General features: G+C 46.8%; 1 protein-coding gene across 1 annotated transcript; it reads left to right on the top strand.

Annotated features, from left to right (window-relative positions):
- Window positions 1-14,473: 14,473 nt before the first annotated feature.
- LOC147116812 (uncharacterized) lies at window positions 14,474-17,769 on the top strand. The gene is made up of 5 exons (XM_085987232.1): window positions 14,474-14,703; window positions 15,241-15,419; window positions 16,700-16,772; window positions 17,393-17,506; window positions 17,579-17,769. The coding sequence occupies exons 1-5, from the start codon at window positions 14,481-14,483 to the stop codon at window positions 17,728-17,730; spliced, it is 741 nt and encodes a 246-aa protein (XP_085843358.1). The 5' UTR covers window positions 14,474-14,480; the 3' UTR covers window positions 17,731-17,769.
- The last annotated feature ends 385 nt before the right edge of the window (window positions 17,770-18,154 follow it).

Genomic DNA, 18,154 nt, shown 5'->3' with positions numbered 1-18,154 from the left:
CCAGCGTCCAGAAGACTCAAGGAAGTAAAAGAAACTGTGGTTTCACCAGCTGGCCAAGCTGGTGACAGGTACTGCGCTAATCCTTCCTGGGCGTCAGGCTGGAGCTCCAGCAGCGGGCTCTACAGCTGAGACAGGCAGCGAAATCAGAGGCAAGCAATAAGGGACTGGGAGGGTGCACTCGAGAGACGGCCGGCGCGGCAAGCAGGTCAGCGTTTAGACCTCCGTCGGGAATGAGTCTCCAACAGTGAATAAACGGAAACCACAGTAAAACAGCGTTGTTATCGGTAGCAGCGGCGGGAAAGCGCGGGAAGCGCCATATCGTTGCTACAGAGAGAAGAAAAAAAAAGCGCGGGAAGCACCATATCTTTTCTGAAATGCCTAAATCTGGTAATATTGAGGCTTTTGATGGCGAAATAGAAGATTGGACCACATACGTGGAAAGAGTAGAGGTTTATTGCACTGCAAATGGAATAACAGATGAAAAAAAAGCTTCAGTACTTCTGAACTTAATGGGCGCGAAGACATACGGACTGTTACGAAATTTAATCACTCCAGGCAAACCAAAGGACAAGACTTTTAAAGAAATTGTTGATACCCTGCAGGAGCATGTAAACCCAACACCGCTGCTGATAGCGGAACGATTCAAGTTCTTCAAGAGAAATCAACACAAGAATGAAAGTAACGCTGATTACCTAAACGAATTAAGAAAGCTATCAAAGTACTGCCAATTCGGAGCAGGACTATCGGATTAACTTCGAGACAAATTTGTTTGCGGTCTCTTAAGTGAAGGAACACAAAAAAGACTGCTTTCTGAAAAAGATTTAACATTGGACAAAGCTTTCAGTATGGCTGTATCATACGAAGCGGCAGCAAAAGGAGCTGCAGAGATACAACAAGAGACACAGGACTTCGGCACCCATAAAATGACACAGGAGTTCGGAAGATGTTATCGCTGTGGCAGATCCACCCATAACCAGAGGGACTGCTGGTTCAAGGGCAAAGCATGCAGGCGATGTGGTAAGATTGGACACATTGCACGGGTATGCCAATCTGGACAAAATAAATCCACTGACAGAAAACAAAAAATCAATAAAGAAAAGTACAGGAAGGTACAAATGATGACGGACAATAGCTCCGAAGACCAGAATAGCGATAGCGACTCCGGAAACAAGAGACTAAGCTGTCTCAAATTACATAATGTACTTGCCAAAGAGGATTACCAAACCATTTGGGTTACCCTCACAATAGCAGGGTCCCCAGTTAAAATGGAGCTAGATACAGGATCGGCTCTAACCGTAATAAATCGACGAGATTACGAGAGGCTATTTTCGCATATACCTCTAAAAGACACATCCATTATCTTAAAAACATATACGGGGCAGAAAGTCTACCCCAAAGGAAAAATAAGGGTGCCTGTGGTATACAACGGCAAAGAAATACAAAAGTTGTATTTATACATTCTACAAGACGGTGGTCCACCGTTGTTGGGACGTGAATGGATAAGGAAGATACGTTTAGACTGGCACTCCATTCAGGCACTGACGGTGACCAGTAAGGAAAAAAACAATGATGACATCATACCTGAACGATTAAAAGACATCTTGGCCAACGCCAAAGAAGTGTTTCAAGAGAAACTAGGAACCTTGAAAGGCATCACCGCCTCAATAAAAGTGGAAGATACAGCAATTCCAAAAATTTTTAAGGCAACACCGGTGCCATACGCAATACGTCCGGCAGTCGAGGCAGAGCTGAAGAATTTGGAAAAGGCAGGCATATTATCCAAAATAGATTGGAGCGAATGGGCAACACCCATTGTTCCAGTCATGAAAAAAACATTGAAAAATAACTCTGAGGAACAGAAAAAAATTCGCATCTGTGGGGACTTTAAGGTGACTGTAAACCCGGTCCTTCACACGGTACAGTATCCTCTTCCGAGGATAGAAGATATTTTCGCCTCACTATCCGGAGGGAAACGTTTCACAAAAATTGACTTGGCACAGGCATATCTACAGATGGAGGTTGAGGAGACCTCTAAAAAGTATCTCACAATAAACACACACAAAGGCCTGTACCAGTACAATCGACTGGTTTTTGGAATAGCATCAGCTCCAGCTATCTGGCAAAGAGCTATGGAGCAAGTCCTGCAAGGGATTCCGGGGACTCAATGCTACCTAGACGACATCCTTATAACAGGAGAAAATGACAACGAGCACCTTGCCAATTTGGAGCAGGTGCTCACTAGGCTGAAAGAACGGGGCCTACGAGCAAATCGCCCCAAGTGTGAATTTTTCCAAAATCAGATATCATATTGTGGCCACATAATTAATAAGGAAGGGTTGCATAAGTCACCTGAAAAAATTGAAGCAGTTATAAAAGCCCCAGCACCTGAAAATGTTTCACAATTAAGGTCATTCCTGGGATTAATAAATTACTATCATAAATTTTTACCGAACTTATCAACTATTCTACACCCTCTTAATGATCTTCTACAGACAGGAGTGATTTGGAAATGGAACGAAGACTGTAAACGTGCCTTCCATAAATGTAAAGACTTAATCACATCCGAGAAAAGTTTGGCTCATTACAACCCATCACTACCAATCAGACTGGCGTGCGATGCATCCCCTTACGGCATAGGAGCGGTATTGTCCCATAGATTCCCTGATGGCTCGGAACGGCCGATAGCTTTTGCGTCACGCTCATTGAACTCAGCTGAGCGTAACTATGCCCAGATAGACAGGGAAGCACTCAGCCTGGTATGGGGAGTGAAGAAATTCAACCATTACCTACACAGACAAAAATTTACCTTGCTGACTGACCATCAACCCCTCATCTCCATATTCAACCCTAAAAAAGGTGTCCCCATTATGACGGCACAAAGACTACAGAGGTGGTCCCTTTTTCTAGGGGCACACCAATACAACATTGAATACAAAGGGTCAAAACAGCATGGGAATGCTGACGGTTTATCACGCCTACCGTTGCCAACGATAGAAGAGGCACCTACAGTAGACCCAGTAGAGATATTCCACTCTACCATAGTGGAATGTCTACCGGTGACAAATTTTGCCATTGAAAGGGAGACAAGAAATGACCCTACTCTCTCACGGGTCTACGATTTAACAGTGAAGGGATGGCCAGCACATGGCGAACCACTGTTGCCAGCATTCTCACAAAGAAGAGAACAGCTGTCAGTGTGCCGAGGAACCTTGATGTGTGGATCCAGAGTGGTGATTCCACCCAAACTCCAGGATAAAGTGCTAAAGGAGCTTCACGAGGGGCATCTGGGTGGAGTGAAAATGAAGAACCTAGCTAGGGCGTTTGTATGGTGGCCAGGTATCGATGGAGACATCGAAGACATGATCAAGAGCTGCCTAGGATGCCAGAAGGTCCAAAATGCTCCGCCACAGGCCCCTCTACATCCATGGGAGTGGCCCTCATCCCCCTGGCAAAGGGTGCACATCGACTTTGCTGGTCCATTTATGGACTCAATGTTCTTAATCGCAGTTGATGCACACTCCAAGTGGCCGGAGGTAATAAAGATGTCCTCCACCACCACGGAAAAAACCATCACAGTATTAAGGACCATATTTGCCAGGAATGGGCTGCCGGAGCAGATATGTTCGGATAATGGACCGCAATTTGTGTCCGAAGAATTCAGAAAGTTCTTAAAGAACAATGGGGTAAAGCACTACACGTCCGCCCCATACCATCCCGCCACCAATGGATTGGCTGAAAGGTTTGTCCAGACCTTCAAGAAGGCCATCAAGGCCATGGGTAATGAAGATATAAAACTTCAGCACAAGGTGGATAACTTCTTATTTGCATATAGGAATGCAACACATATGGTTACTAACCAAACTCCCGCCATGATGTTCTACAATAGAAACCTAAGATGCCGGCTGGATTTGGTCAAGCCCAACATCCGAAGGGACGTGGAGAACCGGCAGTTTCAGGGCATGAATGAAAGGCCAACTAGGGCCTTCCAGATAGGCCAACCGGTTTTGGCCCGGGACTACCGTACCGAGAAATGGCAGCCTGGAACTATCTGCACACGACTAGGACCACTGATGTATACCGTGGACATCGGAGACAGCATAATAAGGCGCCATGCTGACCAAATCATCAAGTCATCCGAAAAGGGACAACCTACACCACCACTCTATACATCTAACGATGAAGTAGAGATACCCATATCTACCTCCGATCCGGTGATACTGGAGCCCGATGAACCCGACACTGGCCTTCAAGCCGAATCAGCCTTGCCAGAAGAACCTACTACACCACCAGAAACTACTACACCCCCGAGGCGTTATCCGGACCGAGTCAGGAAGCCTCCTGAGAGACAAACTTATAATTAATTAATAAAGCAATGTATATTATTTTGCATATAACATGTAATTAATAATTGCTTAAAATATGATGTACTAGTTAGCTAGAAGGGGAGGAATTGTGGTGTATGTGCCTTTAAGAGCAATTATGGTGTATGTGCCTTTAAGAGCCCCAGGTGTGCGTAATGCCGGTAATTGCCACTTGGGCTATATAAGCCTGTGTATTGTGTATATCCTTTAGAACCCCCCCCCCCAGACTTGCTTAGTAAATACCTATGAAACAACTCCTGTCTTCATCTACACACGGACACTACAGAGAGCAAGATCCACCCTCCCCTTTAAGAACTGGCCGGTGCCAGTGTGTCTGTGTTCCATTGCTACCTGACATCACCTGCGCTTCACCCGCGCCCTGAGTTAGCGCCTCGCTCCTCGGCCTTTGCGCCTTAAGACAGGTGTGTAGCACCTGATTTAGCGCTCCAATCACCTCCAGGGGTGATAAACACCAAGTTTCCAGTCGGAGGCGATAATTAGCGCCAGGCGCTAAACTTTGGGCCCGGCCGATAATTGAGCCGCTAACGGGGCGACACCGAATTTCTCCCCCTAAATCTATCAGGTGACAATGAGCACCCTTATCTCACCCCAACTGTTGATCCAAACCATTCCGCTAGTTCCCTGTCCACTCCAGCGCACACAAGGACTTCTGGGAGATATTCTCTCGCAGTCTGACAAGTTTCTCAGGAACACCGAACATCCACAAGGCATGCCAGAGACCTTCTCGCCACACACGGTCAAAGGCCTGCTGTGTGATAACTTTGGGAAGGGCCTTGGGACGTGTTGCTGCGTTAAGGCGCTATATAAATGCAAGTTGTTGTTGTAAAGTGGATATTGTGTTCTGTAAATTTCTCCGAACCATGTCTCTTGTACAGTGGACATCACTCACAATCTACGGACACAAATGACTGTAAACCGTATAATAGGTTATTGGGAGGTGGCAGTAAACCCAGGGGCCCCGCCGTGCTCTGTTACGTTTTCCGGGGTCTACAAGTTTCAGTCCTACATTTCAGAATGAACATTGCATTCTCGGGGTAATTTTTGATAAAGCAGTTCGGGAGCATTTAAACTAGTATGGCAGGGGGCTAGAAACCTATGTAGTGAAATAGAGGAAAGTGAAAGGCAGACAGAAATAAATGGTAAAAGGGTGAGGAACAAAAAACAAAGGGCCAAACTAATTCATAAAAAATGTGAGCATAAAAAAAGCCTGAGGGTTTTATACCTTAATGCGAGAAGCATCAGGAACAAGGTAGATGAATTAGCTGTGGAAATAGAGGTTAATAATTATGATCTAATTGGGATTACGGAAACATGGTTGCAGGGTGAGCAGGGCTGGGAGCTTAACATACAGGGGTATTCAGTATTTAGGAAGGATCGACAAAAAAGAAAGGGAGGAGGGGTAGCATTGCTAGTAAAAGAGGGGATAAATGCAATTGAAAGGAAGGATATTAACTCAGTTAATACAGAATCTATATGGGTGGAGCTAAGAAATAGCGAGGGGCGAAAAACATTAATAGGAGTGGTATATAGGCCTCCAAATAGTAAAATAGAGGTTAGGGAGGGCATCACGAGGGAAATTAGAGAAGCGTGCAATAAGAGCACAGCTGTCATCATAGGTGACTTTAACTTACATATAGATTGGACTAGCCTAATCAGTAAAAATAATGAGGAGGAGGAATTCCTTGAGTGTTTAAGGGATGGTTATCTGGATCAATATGTCGAGGAACCAACTCGGGAACAGGCTATATTGGACTGGGTACTGTGCAATGAGAAGGGACTAATCAGTAATCTTGTTGTACGGGGACCCTTGGGTCAGAGCGATCATAACATGATCGATTTCTCACTCGAAATGGAGAGCGAAGAAATTGACTCAGAGACTAAGGTCCTGAATTTAAACAAGGGGAATTATGATGCCATGAGACGGGAACTGAGTAGGTCTGATTGGACAACGTTCCTGAGAGGACTGGAGGTAGATAAACAATGGCAAACATTTAAAGATAGAATGACAAAATTGCAAAAATTGTTTATACCAATCTGGCATAAAAGGAAATCTAAAAAGGTGACTCAACCGTGGATAACAGGGGAAATTAGAGACAGCATAAAATCCAAAGATAGGGCGTATAAAATAGCCAAAAAAAGCGCCAGAGCGGAAGATTGGGAACAGTTTAAGATAGAGCAACGGAAGGCAAAGGGCATGATCAAGAGGGGCAAAATAGCTTACGAAAACAAGCTGGCGGAAAATATAAAAACTAACTCCAAAAGCTTTTATAAATATATCAAAAGGAAAAGACTGGTGAAAACCAAAGTTGGTCCATTGCAGTCAGATACGGGGGAATATATAATGGGAAATAAGGAAATGGCAGATCAACTAAATGCATACTTTGGGTCAGTCTTTACGAAGGAAGACACAAAAAACCTCCCTGGGATATCGGGAAAAATAGGGACATTGGCAAAGGAGGAACTGACGCAAATCAATATCTCTAAGGATATGGTGTTAAGGAAGCTAAAGGGATTGAAGGTGGACAAATCCCCAGGGCCTGATAACATGCATCCTAGGGTACTGAAGGAGGTGGCCCTAGAGATAGCGGATGCACTAAGGATGATTTTTCAGAATTCATTAGACTCGGGAACAGTGCCGATGGATTGGAGGGTAGCTAACGTTACCCCACTATTCAAAAAGGGGGGTAGGGAAAAAGCAGGTAATTACAGACCTGTAAGCCTTACATCAGTTGTGGGCAAAATGCTGGAGTCCATCATTAAGGATGAAATAGCGGAGCACTTAGCAAATGGGGACAGGATAGGACAGAGTCAACATGGATTTACAAAGGGTAAATCGTGCTTGACTAATCTATTGGAATTTTTTGAGGGAGTAACTGGTAGAATAGATGGGGGAGAGCCAGTAGATGTGGTGTACCTGGACTTCCAAAAGGCCTTCGATAAGGTCCCACATAAAAGATTAGCATGGAAAATTGAGGCTCATGGGATAAAGGGGAAAGTTTTGGCGTGGATAGGGAACTGGCTGTCAGATAGAAAACAGAGAGTTGGAATAAACGGCTCATTTTCTGAATGGCAGGCAGTAACAAGTGGGGTACCACAGGGATCTGTCCTGGGCCCCCAGCTGTTCACAATTTACATTAATGACCTGGATCAGGGAGTCGGATGCAGCATTTCCAAATTTGCAGACGACACTAAACTAGGAGGTGGGGTGGGCTCAGAGGAAGAGACCAGGAAGCTCCAGAGCGATTTGGACAGACTGGGCGATTGGGCGGATAAATGGCAGATGCACTATAATGTGGACAAGTGCGAAGTTATCCACCTTGGGTGCAGGAACGGGAGGGCAAATTATTATTTAAATGGCAATAGATTGGGAGAGGGGGAAGTACAGAGAGACCTGGGTGTTCTTGTACACCAGTCACTGAAGGCGAGCATGCAGGTGCAACAGGCGGTCAAGAAGGCAAACGGTATGCTGGCCTTCATAGCAAAAGGGTTAGAATACAGGAACAGGGATACCTTGCTGCAGCTGTACAGGGCACTGGTGAGACCACACCTCGAGTACTGTGTACAGTTTTGGTCGCCTCATCTGAGGAAGGATGTTCTTGCCATGGAGGGGGTGCAGCGGCGATTCACCAGGCTGATACCAGGAATGGCGGGAATGACCTATGAGGAGAGACTATGTAGTTTAGGGATGTACACACTGGAGTTTAGAAGATTGAGAGGGGACCTCATAGAAGTGTATAAAATTCTGACAGGTCTAGACAGACTGGATGCAGAAGGAATGTTTCCCTTGGCGGGTGAGAACAGAACTAGAGGACATAATTTAAGGATAAGGGCTAAACCATTTAGGACAGAGATGAGGGGGAATTTCTTCACTCAGAGAGTGGTGAACCTGTGGAACTCATTGCCACAGAGGGCAGTGTACGCCAGCTCATTAAATATATTTAAGAGGGAATTAGATATATTTCTACGGGCAAAAGGGGTTAAGGGTTACGGAGAGAAGGCGGGGACGGGATACTGAATTAAAGGATCAGCCATGATCTCATTAAATGGCGGAGCAGGCACGAAGGGCCGAATGGCCTACTCCTGCTCCTATCTTCTATGTATGTTTCTATGTAACCAGATTCTGGCCACGGCTGGAATTCCATTCAGCCACGGGCCAGGGCTTGTACCATGGCAGGTGTTGCTGACATTGTCATTTCCATTTGGACTAGTGATGCACCCTCTGATTCTCAGAGCCTTTAACAGGAGGAGTTTGAACAGGGATCTGTCCACTACAGGGATCACACCGAGACCATTCCAGGAGATGGGATCTCTGGGGGAGTTTGAAAAGATATCCTTCCACTACACTGGGGTTATAAGGAGACAGCAGGATTAAAGGGGCAGTGACAGCTTGGAAACTAAATTGGCTATGAGACAGAAAGCAGAGAGTAGTGGTGAAGGGATATTTATCAGACTGGAGGGAGGTTTACAGTGGTGTCCCCCAGGGGGCGGTATTGGGACCACTGCTCTTCTTGAGATCTATTACTGACCTGGACTTGGGTAAAGGAGGCATCATTTCAGAGTTTGCAGATGACACCAAACTCAGAAATGTAGTAAACAGTGAGGAGGATAGTAACAGATTTCAGGAGGACAGAGAGAGATTGGTGAAATGGGCAGACACATGGCAGATGACATTTAATGCAGAGAAGTGTGAAGTGTTTCATTTTAGGAGGAAAAATGAGCAGAGGCAATATGGACTAAATGGTATAGTTTTAAAGGAATGCAGGAACAGAGCGATCTGGGGGTGTACGTACACGAATCTTTGAAGTTCATATGGCTCTTAAAAATCCTTTGCTTTATAAATAAAGGGACAAAGTAAAGGAAGTAATGGTAAAGCTTCAAAAATCACTGGTTAGGCCTTAGCTGTAGTATTGCATCCAGTAATGGGCACCGCACTTTAGGAAGGATGTCCAGGCCTTCGAGAGGGTGCAGAGGAGATTTACTGGAATGGTTCCAGGGATGAAAGTCTTCCGTTATGTGGAGAGACTGCAGAAACTGAGGGTTTTTCTCCTTAGAGCAGAGAAGGTTAATGGAACATTTAATATAGATGTTCAAAATTATGAGGGGTTTTCATAGAGATTATATGAAGAGACTGTTCCCACTGGCAGTAGGGTCAGCAACAAGAGGACGCTGATTTCAAACAATTGCCAAAGACCAGGGGGGAGATGAGGAGAATTTGTTTACGCAGCGAGTTGTTGTGATCTGGAATGCGCTGCCTGAAAGGATGACGGAAGCAGATTCAGAAATACCACTCCCAAGGTAATTGGATATGTGCTTGAACAGGAGCAATTAGCAGGGCCATGGGGACAGAGCAGGGACTGGGATTTATTGGATAGCTCTTTCAAAGGCCGACACAAACACGATGGGCCGAACAGCCTCCTTCGGTGCTGTATCACTCTGATTCCAGGAGATGGGGTCTCTGAGAGGGGTTAGGTGTGGTGCTGAATCAATGTTCCCCAATGTCCACGGGATGGAAGCTGCCTCTCTGCACCGCAAGGTACCGAGTGTCTCATTGACACAAACAACACGATTATCATTTAGAATTATACGTTTCTCGAGTTAATGAGACTCGGTGTCTAAATTCTATTATTGCTGCCTCCTTAAGAGGGACACTTGTGGAGCTGACTCTTTTTATTACCGGCAATTGCCAATTTCAAGTCAACTACAATTTCCACACTTTTGTACTCTATACCGCTATTTATGAAGCCCAGAATCCCGTAAGCCTTTTTAACTGCTTTCTCAACCTGTCCTTCCACCTTCAACGATTTGTGCACACATACCCCCAGGTATCTCTGTTCCTGCACCCCCTTCAGGATTGGACCATTTAGTTTATATGTCCTCTCCTCATTCTTTCTACCAAAATCTATCACTTCACAATTTTCCGTTCTAAATTTCATCTGTCACGTGTCCGCCCATTTCACCTGCCTGTCTGTCTTCCTGACTTCTGTCACTCTCCTCCTCACTGTTCACTATACTTCCAAGTTTAGTCTCATCTGCAAATTTTGAAATTGTGCCCTGTACACCCATGTCCAAGTCATTAATATGTATCAAGAAAAGCAGTGGTCCTAGAACCGACCCCTTAGGAACACCACTGTATACCTTGTTCCAGTCCAAAAAACAACCGTTCACCACTACTCCAATTCCAATTCCAATTCCAATTCAAATGCTTTATTGGCATGAAAGTTTACAGAGAACCATATTGCCAAAGCTTACATAGCAAAAAGGTACAGTTTTCCAACATTCTGTAGGTGTCAATCGATTTGACATTTGTTGGGTACATACAATATTACTTTTAAACAATATTAATTTTAAACAGTCTTTCTACTTCATTTGGTACGTTCAATATTAATTTTAAACAATCTTAATTTTAAACAGTCCTCAGGTTGTGACATGTTGTTACATATTTGGCCCCAAGGTATGGTCTGTCTCCTTCTCCCAGGACTAATCTCAATTTTGACAGGTCATCCAATTCCTTGAAATCTGGGGTTGTTTGGCTTAGCTTGTTGAATAATATGTTTCTTGATGTGTTGAATTTTTCGCATTTTAGGAGGAAATGCATTTCTGTTTCAACCTCGCCGGCCAGACATTGATCGCATATTCTATTCTCTCTAGGCTGCCAGGATTTCTTGTATCTGCCTTTTTCAATTTCCAGTTGGTGGTCGCTTAGTCTGTACCTGGTGAGGGTCTGTCTCTGTTTTGTGTCTCTGATGGTCGTGAGGTAGTCTGCCAGTTTACATTCTCTTTTTAGGGCCCGGTAACATTCTAATCTGCTTTGGCTTTCGGTTATTTTGTTCCAATGTTCCAGGTAGGTTTCTTTGCATTGTTTAATGATTTGGTTCACTCGGATTGGTGTTTGGACGGCTGTGTTGGTCTGGGGCTGGTCAGGGTCCGGCTGAGTACTTAGTTTCAGTAGCAGCTGACTCAGGGGACTCTTTTCTGGGTTTAGCTCTTGGGTCTGAAAGGCTTTGTGATGAAGGGTGTCTGGGGAGCTAGATTTGAGGTGATTTAGGAAGTTTAGTGCTCGTTTTTGGATGTTTATTATCAGTGGGTATCTGCCTAGTTCGGCTCTGCATGCATTTGTTGGCGTTTTTCTTTGGGTGCGAAGGATGCTTCGGCAGAATTCTGCATGTAGGGCTTCTATTGTGTGTTTTTCCCATTTAGTGTAGCTTTGGTGATTTAGCGGGCCCCATACTTCACTACCGTACAGTGCAATGGGCAGGATTATGCTGTCAAATATTTTGAGCCAGATTTTGATTGGGATTTGGATGTTGTAGAATTTTCTTTTTATTGCATATAGGGCTCTTCGGGCTTTTTCTTTTAGTGCATTCACTGCTATGCTGAAGCTCCCTGATGCTGTAATAGTTAGACCAAGGTAGGTGTAGCTCATAGTGTGTCCTATAGTGGTATCACTGAGGGTAAACTGGTATTTGTTTTCCTGACATCTGGGCCTTTTTTGAAAAATCATGTTGTTGGTTTTCTTTAGATTTACTGTTAGAGCCCAATTTTGGCAGTATTTGTCGAGTAGGTCTAGTTGTTGCTGTAATCCCTGTAATCTCTGTTTCCTGTCACTCAGCCAATTCCATATCCATGTCCACTGTCCCTTTTATTCCATGGGCTTCAACTTTGCTGGCAAGCATATTATGTGGCACTTTTTCGAACGACTTTTTGAAATCCATGTTCACTACGTCAACTGCATTATCCTCATCAATCCTCCCTGTTACCTCATCAAAAAACTCAAACAAGTTAGTTAAACATGATTTGCCTTTAACAAATCCATGCTGGCTTTCCTTAATTAAACCACACTTTCCAAGCGACTGTTAATTTTGTCCCTGATTACTGTTTCTAAAAGCTTCCCCACTACCGAGGTCAAACTGAATGGGCTGTAGTTGCTGGGTTTATCTTTACACACTTTTTTGAACAAGGGAATAATATTTGCAGTTCTCCAGTCCTCTGGCACCGCCCCCGTATCTAAGGAGGATTGGAAGATTATGGCCAGTATCGCCGCGATTTCTTCCCTAAATTCCCGCAGCATCCTAGGAGGCATCCCATCCGCTCCTGGTGATTTATCTACTTAAAATACAGCCAGCCTTTCTAATGCCACTTTTTATCAATTTATATCCTATCAAGTATCTCCACTGCCTCCTCCTTTACAATGTCTATGGCAGCATCCTCTTCCTTGGTGAAGACTGATGCATAGTACTCATTTAGTACCTCAACCATACCCTCTGCCTCCATGAATAGGTCTCCTTTTTGGTCCCTAATCATCCCCATCCCTCCTCTTACTACCCTTTTACTATTTATATGCCTATAGAAGACTTTTGGATTACCTTTTATGTTGGTTGCAATTCTATTCTCATACCCTCTCTTTGCCCGTCTTATTTGATTTTTCACTTCTCCTCTGAACTTTCTATATAGAGCCTGATTCTCAGATGCATTTGCAACTTGACATCTGTCATATTCGCTCTTTTTCTGCTTCATCATATTCTCTATCTCTTTCATCATCCAGCGAGCCCTGACTTTAGTTGTCCTGCCTTTCCCCCTCGTTGGAAAGTACCTCAACTGCACCTGAACTATTTCCTCTTTAAAGGCAGCCTATTGTTCATTACAGTTTTGCCTGCCAATCTTTGATTCCAGTTTACCCGGGCCAGATCCGTTCTCATCCCACTGAAATTGCATTTCCCCCTGTTAAACATTTTTACTCTAGATTGCTCCCTGTCCTTTTTCATAGCTAACCAAAACCTTCTGATACTATGATTACTGTTCCCTAAATGTTCACCTATTGAAACTTGCTCCACCTGACCAAACTCATTCCCCAGTCTGGAGTACAGTTATGTTGAAAGACTGAAGAAGCTGGCGTTGTTCTCCTTGGAGCAGAGAAAATTGAGAGGAGATTTGATAGAGGTGTTCAAATCCATGAGGGGTGTGGACAGAGTAGATAGAGAGAAACTGTTCCCATTGGCAGAAGGGTGGAGAACCGGAGGACAGAGATTTAAGGTGATTGGCAAAAGAACCAAAGGCCACGTAAGAAAGACTTTTTTACGCAGCGAGTGGTTAAGATTTGGAATGTTCTCCCTGAAAGGGTGGTGGAGGCAGATTCAATCACAGCTTTGAAAAGGGAGTTGGATAAGTATCTGAAGGGAAGAAATGTGCAGGGCTACGGGGAAAGGGCGGGGGAGTGGGACTGGCTGAAGTGCTCTTGCAGAGAGCCGGCACGGGCTCGACGGGCCGAATGGCCTCCTTTCCTGCTGTAACCATTCTATGATTCGATGATTCTATGACCATGTGCTGTAACTTTAAAAAAGGTTAAAAGGAAATTGAACAAATTAAATTAAAGTACTGTTCCTTATGGTGATGCAGCACTCCAGTGCCTGCGGTGCCCACCGGTCTCGGAAGGCCTCGAGCGTGCCGGCAGACACCGCGTGCTCCATCTCCAGGGCCACCCAGGGGTGAACGTGGCCGTGGAAGACAGGTGGGCCGAATGACCCCCTGGACCGCCTGCTGCCTGGACCAGTTAATGGCCACTTTGGCCAGGCCCAGGAGCAGTCCCACGAGGAGGTCCCTGACCCGCCCGCTCCCCTCCGCACTGGGTGGCCGTAGATCAGGAGAGTGGGACTGAAGTGCAGACAAAAATCGAGGATCAGCCCCTTCAAATAATGGAAGAGGGACTGCAACCTCTCACACTCCGTATAAACATGGACAATCTGGGTCTATGGGAACGAGACAAGTTCAGCCTTTCTTTATTGATGAACTGAAACAGAATATAAGGAAAGAAACATGTACCGCCTCTTAAAGAACAGACATTGTATTCAACCGATGTAAATTTAATCATACTTTACAACTTCAAATAAATACACATCTATATTTTGTTAAAAAACACAGTTCCCTCAACTCAAGGAGCAGAAAACACAAGGCCCTAATATCTCCGTGTGCCCCGTGGGAATGCGGGTTCACATGGGGAGCCCGTGGGCCAATGAGACCATTCATTTACTGCCGGTTAAACAGGGGATAAAAAGGGGGAGTCGGCTCTGCAGCCTCACTTATCTGGGAGCCTTGCTTGTTAGAATGGAGGGGCTGCGGGTTCTGGGCTTGTTCTTTCTTACAATCTGTTCATCTCAGCCGCCCTCTCTCCTTCTCCCCGCCGATCAATGTTGGCTGTCTCCCAAATTCCGCCAAGACTGCGGATTTGGGGGAATTGAAGGCAGTGAGTGTGTGCGGAGAGGCTGCTGCTTTGATGCCGGGAGCCGGGATGTGCCGCCGTGTTTCTATTCACTCCACTATCTGCCAGGTGGGTGTATTCTCGGCTCGCCTATATTCTGGGCCAGGGCTTCCCAGGACCAGCCGCAATCCAACTGCATTGGGGATTCCCTGGACAGTATCCTCTCTCCTCCTGTCCTGAAACATCAGCTGGAGTCTCCAACCTCTCCAGTCCGGGAGCTGGCGGGTTTAGGAACCGTGTTCAGTTCTACAGTTTGAAAGTCTGATCATTGAGATCCTGACCCAGGATCTCTCCTTCCTTCTCTATGCGACTTGGGACTTCTGATGGTTGAATTGCGCCCCAGGATAGGAGGGCAGAGTGAAGATCAGTCCCTGGCTGGCACTGACCGGACAGGCTGTGGATTTGATGCCGGTCTTGTGTAACCAGTCCAGTAGGGATGGAGTTGGTGACCCGTCTCCATTAGATGGAGAATTGGGGTGTGGACGGGGAGAGAAGGAAACTAGAAGCTGGTGCTGCGCTGGGTGGAGTTTCTCCCCCTCCCGGTAACGGTTCCCTTGCCATTCCCCGTGCAGCAACTAACCGCCTTTCATTGACTCTCTCCTGCAGTGTGCACCAAGGATGGGCGGGTCCTGATCGCCATCTCCAAGGATTTGACGCTGCCTCCTGTAAACCTGACAACGGTCCATCTGAAGGATGGACACGGAGCGGAGTGCAGTCCGACCGTGGCCTCTGCAGACACTGTGCTCTTTCAGTTCGCAGTCACTGAGTGTGGCACTACTCAGCGGGTAGGTATTGTGGGCTGGGAGCCCCATCAATGGCTGTCAGTCGGGTGGGAAAGAGGGGGTCTAAAGGGCAATGGGGGCCCTTAAAGACACTACATGTGATAAGGCAATGGCAGACTTGCTCAATTTCTCTGTAATGATGGTCTTCTGTCTCTTGTAGCTGGACGGGGTGAACGCCGTCTATGAAACGGATGTGTTGGGTCAGTTTGAGATCTTGGATGGAGCTTTGGGATCGGTGACCCGGGACAGCCCCTTCAGGTGAGACTGGGAGCACATGGAGCGGGTAGAGAAGGTGAGGAGCTGAATTCTCCAGCCGTGTCCGTTCTCTTGCAGGCTCCATGTCCAGTGCAGTTACAAGGGGAGCCAGGAGTCTGAATTGCAGGTGAAGCCCAGAGTTTACAGCCTTTCTCCGCCACTGCCTGCCACTGAGGCCGGGATCCTGGTTCTGGAGCTGAGAATAGCGAGAGGTAGCGAGTGCTGCTGATGGTTAGTGTCCAACTTCAGGCTCTCTCTCCAAATAGTGGCCGTCCTTCATCGTCTTCTCTTTCCAGATGGTGGCTACCGGAGCTGGTACGTGGCCAGTGACTACCCGATCCTGAGTGTGCTCCGGGACCCCGTGTTTGTGGAGGTTCGAGTCCTGAACCGGAACGATCCGTCCCTTGTGCTGGTGCTCAATGACTGCTGGGCGACCCCCACCCCCGAGCCGCATTCGGGGCTCCGATGGGACCTCCTGGTGGGCAGGTAAGGCAGCGAGTGAGGGACCTTGGGGCAGGCTGGTGATCGGGGAGGGGGGCGACATGGACTGGGTGAAGGAACGGCCAATAATCAAACCAATCTGAGCTCCAGGTTGACGATTGATGACTTGAATGGACTGGTTTCTTTATCTCGTCTAATCTCGGGACTTTGCTTTGATGTGCCGCTGTAACTCTGTAGTTGGGAGTTCCAGGTGCCCTCTCCATATAACCCGCTCTTTCTCTGTTCCAGGTGCCCCTTTACTGGAGACAATTACAAAACCCGCCTCCTCCCGGTAGACGCCGCTTCCCATTCGCCGTTCCCAACTCACCAGAATCGGTTTGTAGTCAGCACTTTCGCTTTCTGGGACCGAGTTTCGGGCCGGGCTCTGAGCGGGGAGGTGAGTTTCCTTCAGTCTTGCTCTCTTGGTTGAACTTGTTCCCTGGGTCTTGCTCACAGTGAGGAGGCCCCTGTTGACCCTTTGACTGTAGAAGCATGAATCTCCTGACTGGGAGCTGTGGCACTGACCAGACCGCACTGTCTCTTTCCAGGTTCACTTCCACTGCAGTGCTGAGGTTTGCTTCCCTTCCACCCGAGAGAACTGCACGGCTCCCTGCAGCCCCAGTAAGTAGCTGGGATCTGACTAGAAACTGAACCCTGATGGGGAAGGGTGGGTGTGGGGCATCTGGACACTGGGCCCAACAGTGGGCACAGGAGCAGTGTCCTCAATCTGCCCGCTCAACTCTATCCCAGTTAGTCTACAGCAGGATGGCAATCTGGCTCAGCGGCTCTGAGCACATCTTGCACTGGTTCTGAATGGAATCCACCTCTGGCCTTAAACATTGATCTAGCATCCTGCTGTCACCGGGAGTTCCAGGGTGGAACCGAACCGATATCTGGGGGAGACTTGGGCAATGTGTGTATGTCCAGTGTAACCGCTGGTCAAACTAGTGCTTAAAACGGGTCACTTTCCCTCCCCCGCCCCCAGGAGACCAGACTGGCCATTGGACCCGTCAACGACTGCAAACTTTGCTGGGTTGAAGCGGGTCTTTCTGAGAATAGGGAGTGAATCTTAGTCTGACAGTGAGGGAACCGTATTTAACTAGTACAATCTCACTCCGGTACTCACTGCCCGAGGGTTTTTGCATTGGGCCATCGGATTGACCATCTGATTTGGGGCTTCAGACAGCTGCACATTGAATCGCCCACCTTGAAGTCTTGTCTCTGCCTCTTGTCTCCCCCAGAGAGGCGAAGAAGCGCCGATGACCGGGCTGGGTCCTTGGTGACTGCTGATGGAGCCATCATTTTCCTGGAAGATGAGGAGAGATTGGCTGCTGGGATCCACCAGGAAGAGAAAGGTAAAGGAGGCCCCTGCTACACTCTAGTGATGGAGTAACTAGTGCCCATCTAACCCTCCCTTCTCCCCACAGATGCTGCTGCTGATTCCCCCTCCCGTGTTCTTCCTGGAGTCGCGGTTGGGGTAGCTCTGCTCTCCGTGGCCCTGTTGGTCGGGACTGTTGCCATGTGGAAAATGGACCATCGCCGCAGGGTGGGCTCCGAGTGCAGCTCCGTGGAACTGTAGATGTGTCTGTTGGATAATAAACCCCTGTTATACATGAAACCTGATCTCGTTATATTCAAAGTTCTGGCTGGATTTTACTGTGCTTGTGTTAATTGGTAGCCTGTTTTGGGAATCTATTGGGCCGCTTCTCTCAGCTGCCTTAACAATTGTGCCTCCCAAAAAGAAATCAGCCAAATTTGAGTTCCAGAGCAGTTTTCTATTCGTTCCTGGGATGTGGGTGTCACTGCAAGGGCAGCGTTTATTGCCCTTGTGGTGGTGGTGAGGTGCCTTCTTGAACTGCTACAGTCTGTGGTGAAGATACACTCCCAGTGCTGTTAGGGAGGGAGTTTCAGGATTTTGACCCAGTGATGAAGGAATAGCGATACTGTATTACCAAGTCAGGATGTTGTGATTTGTAGGTGGTGGTGTTCCCATGCACTTGCTG

This window comes from Somniosus microcephalus, chromosome 5, assembly GCF_052327205.1.
Source record: "Somniosus microcephalus isolate GS21.2 chromosome 5, FLI_Smic_1.0, whole genome shotgun sequence".
Classification (NCBI taxonomy): domain Eukaryota; kingdom Metazoa; phylum Chordata; class Chondrichthyes; order Squaliformes; family Somniosidae; genus Somniosus; species Somniosus microcephalus.
Note: the sequence above shows the minus strand (reverse complement) of the source record. Positions and strands in the feature narration are given on the sequence as shown.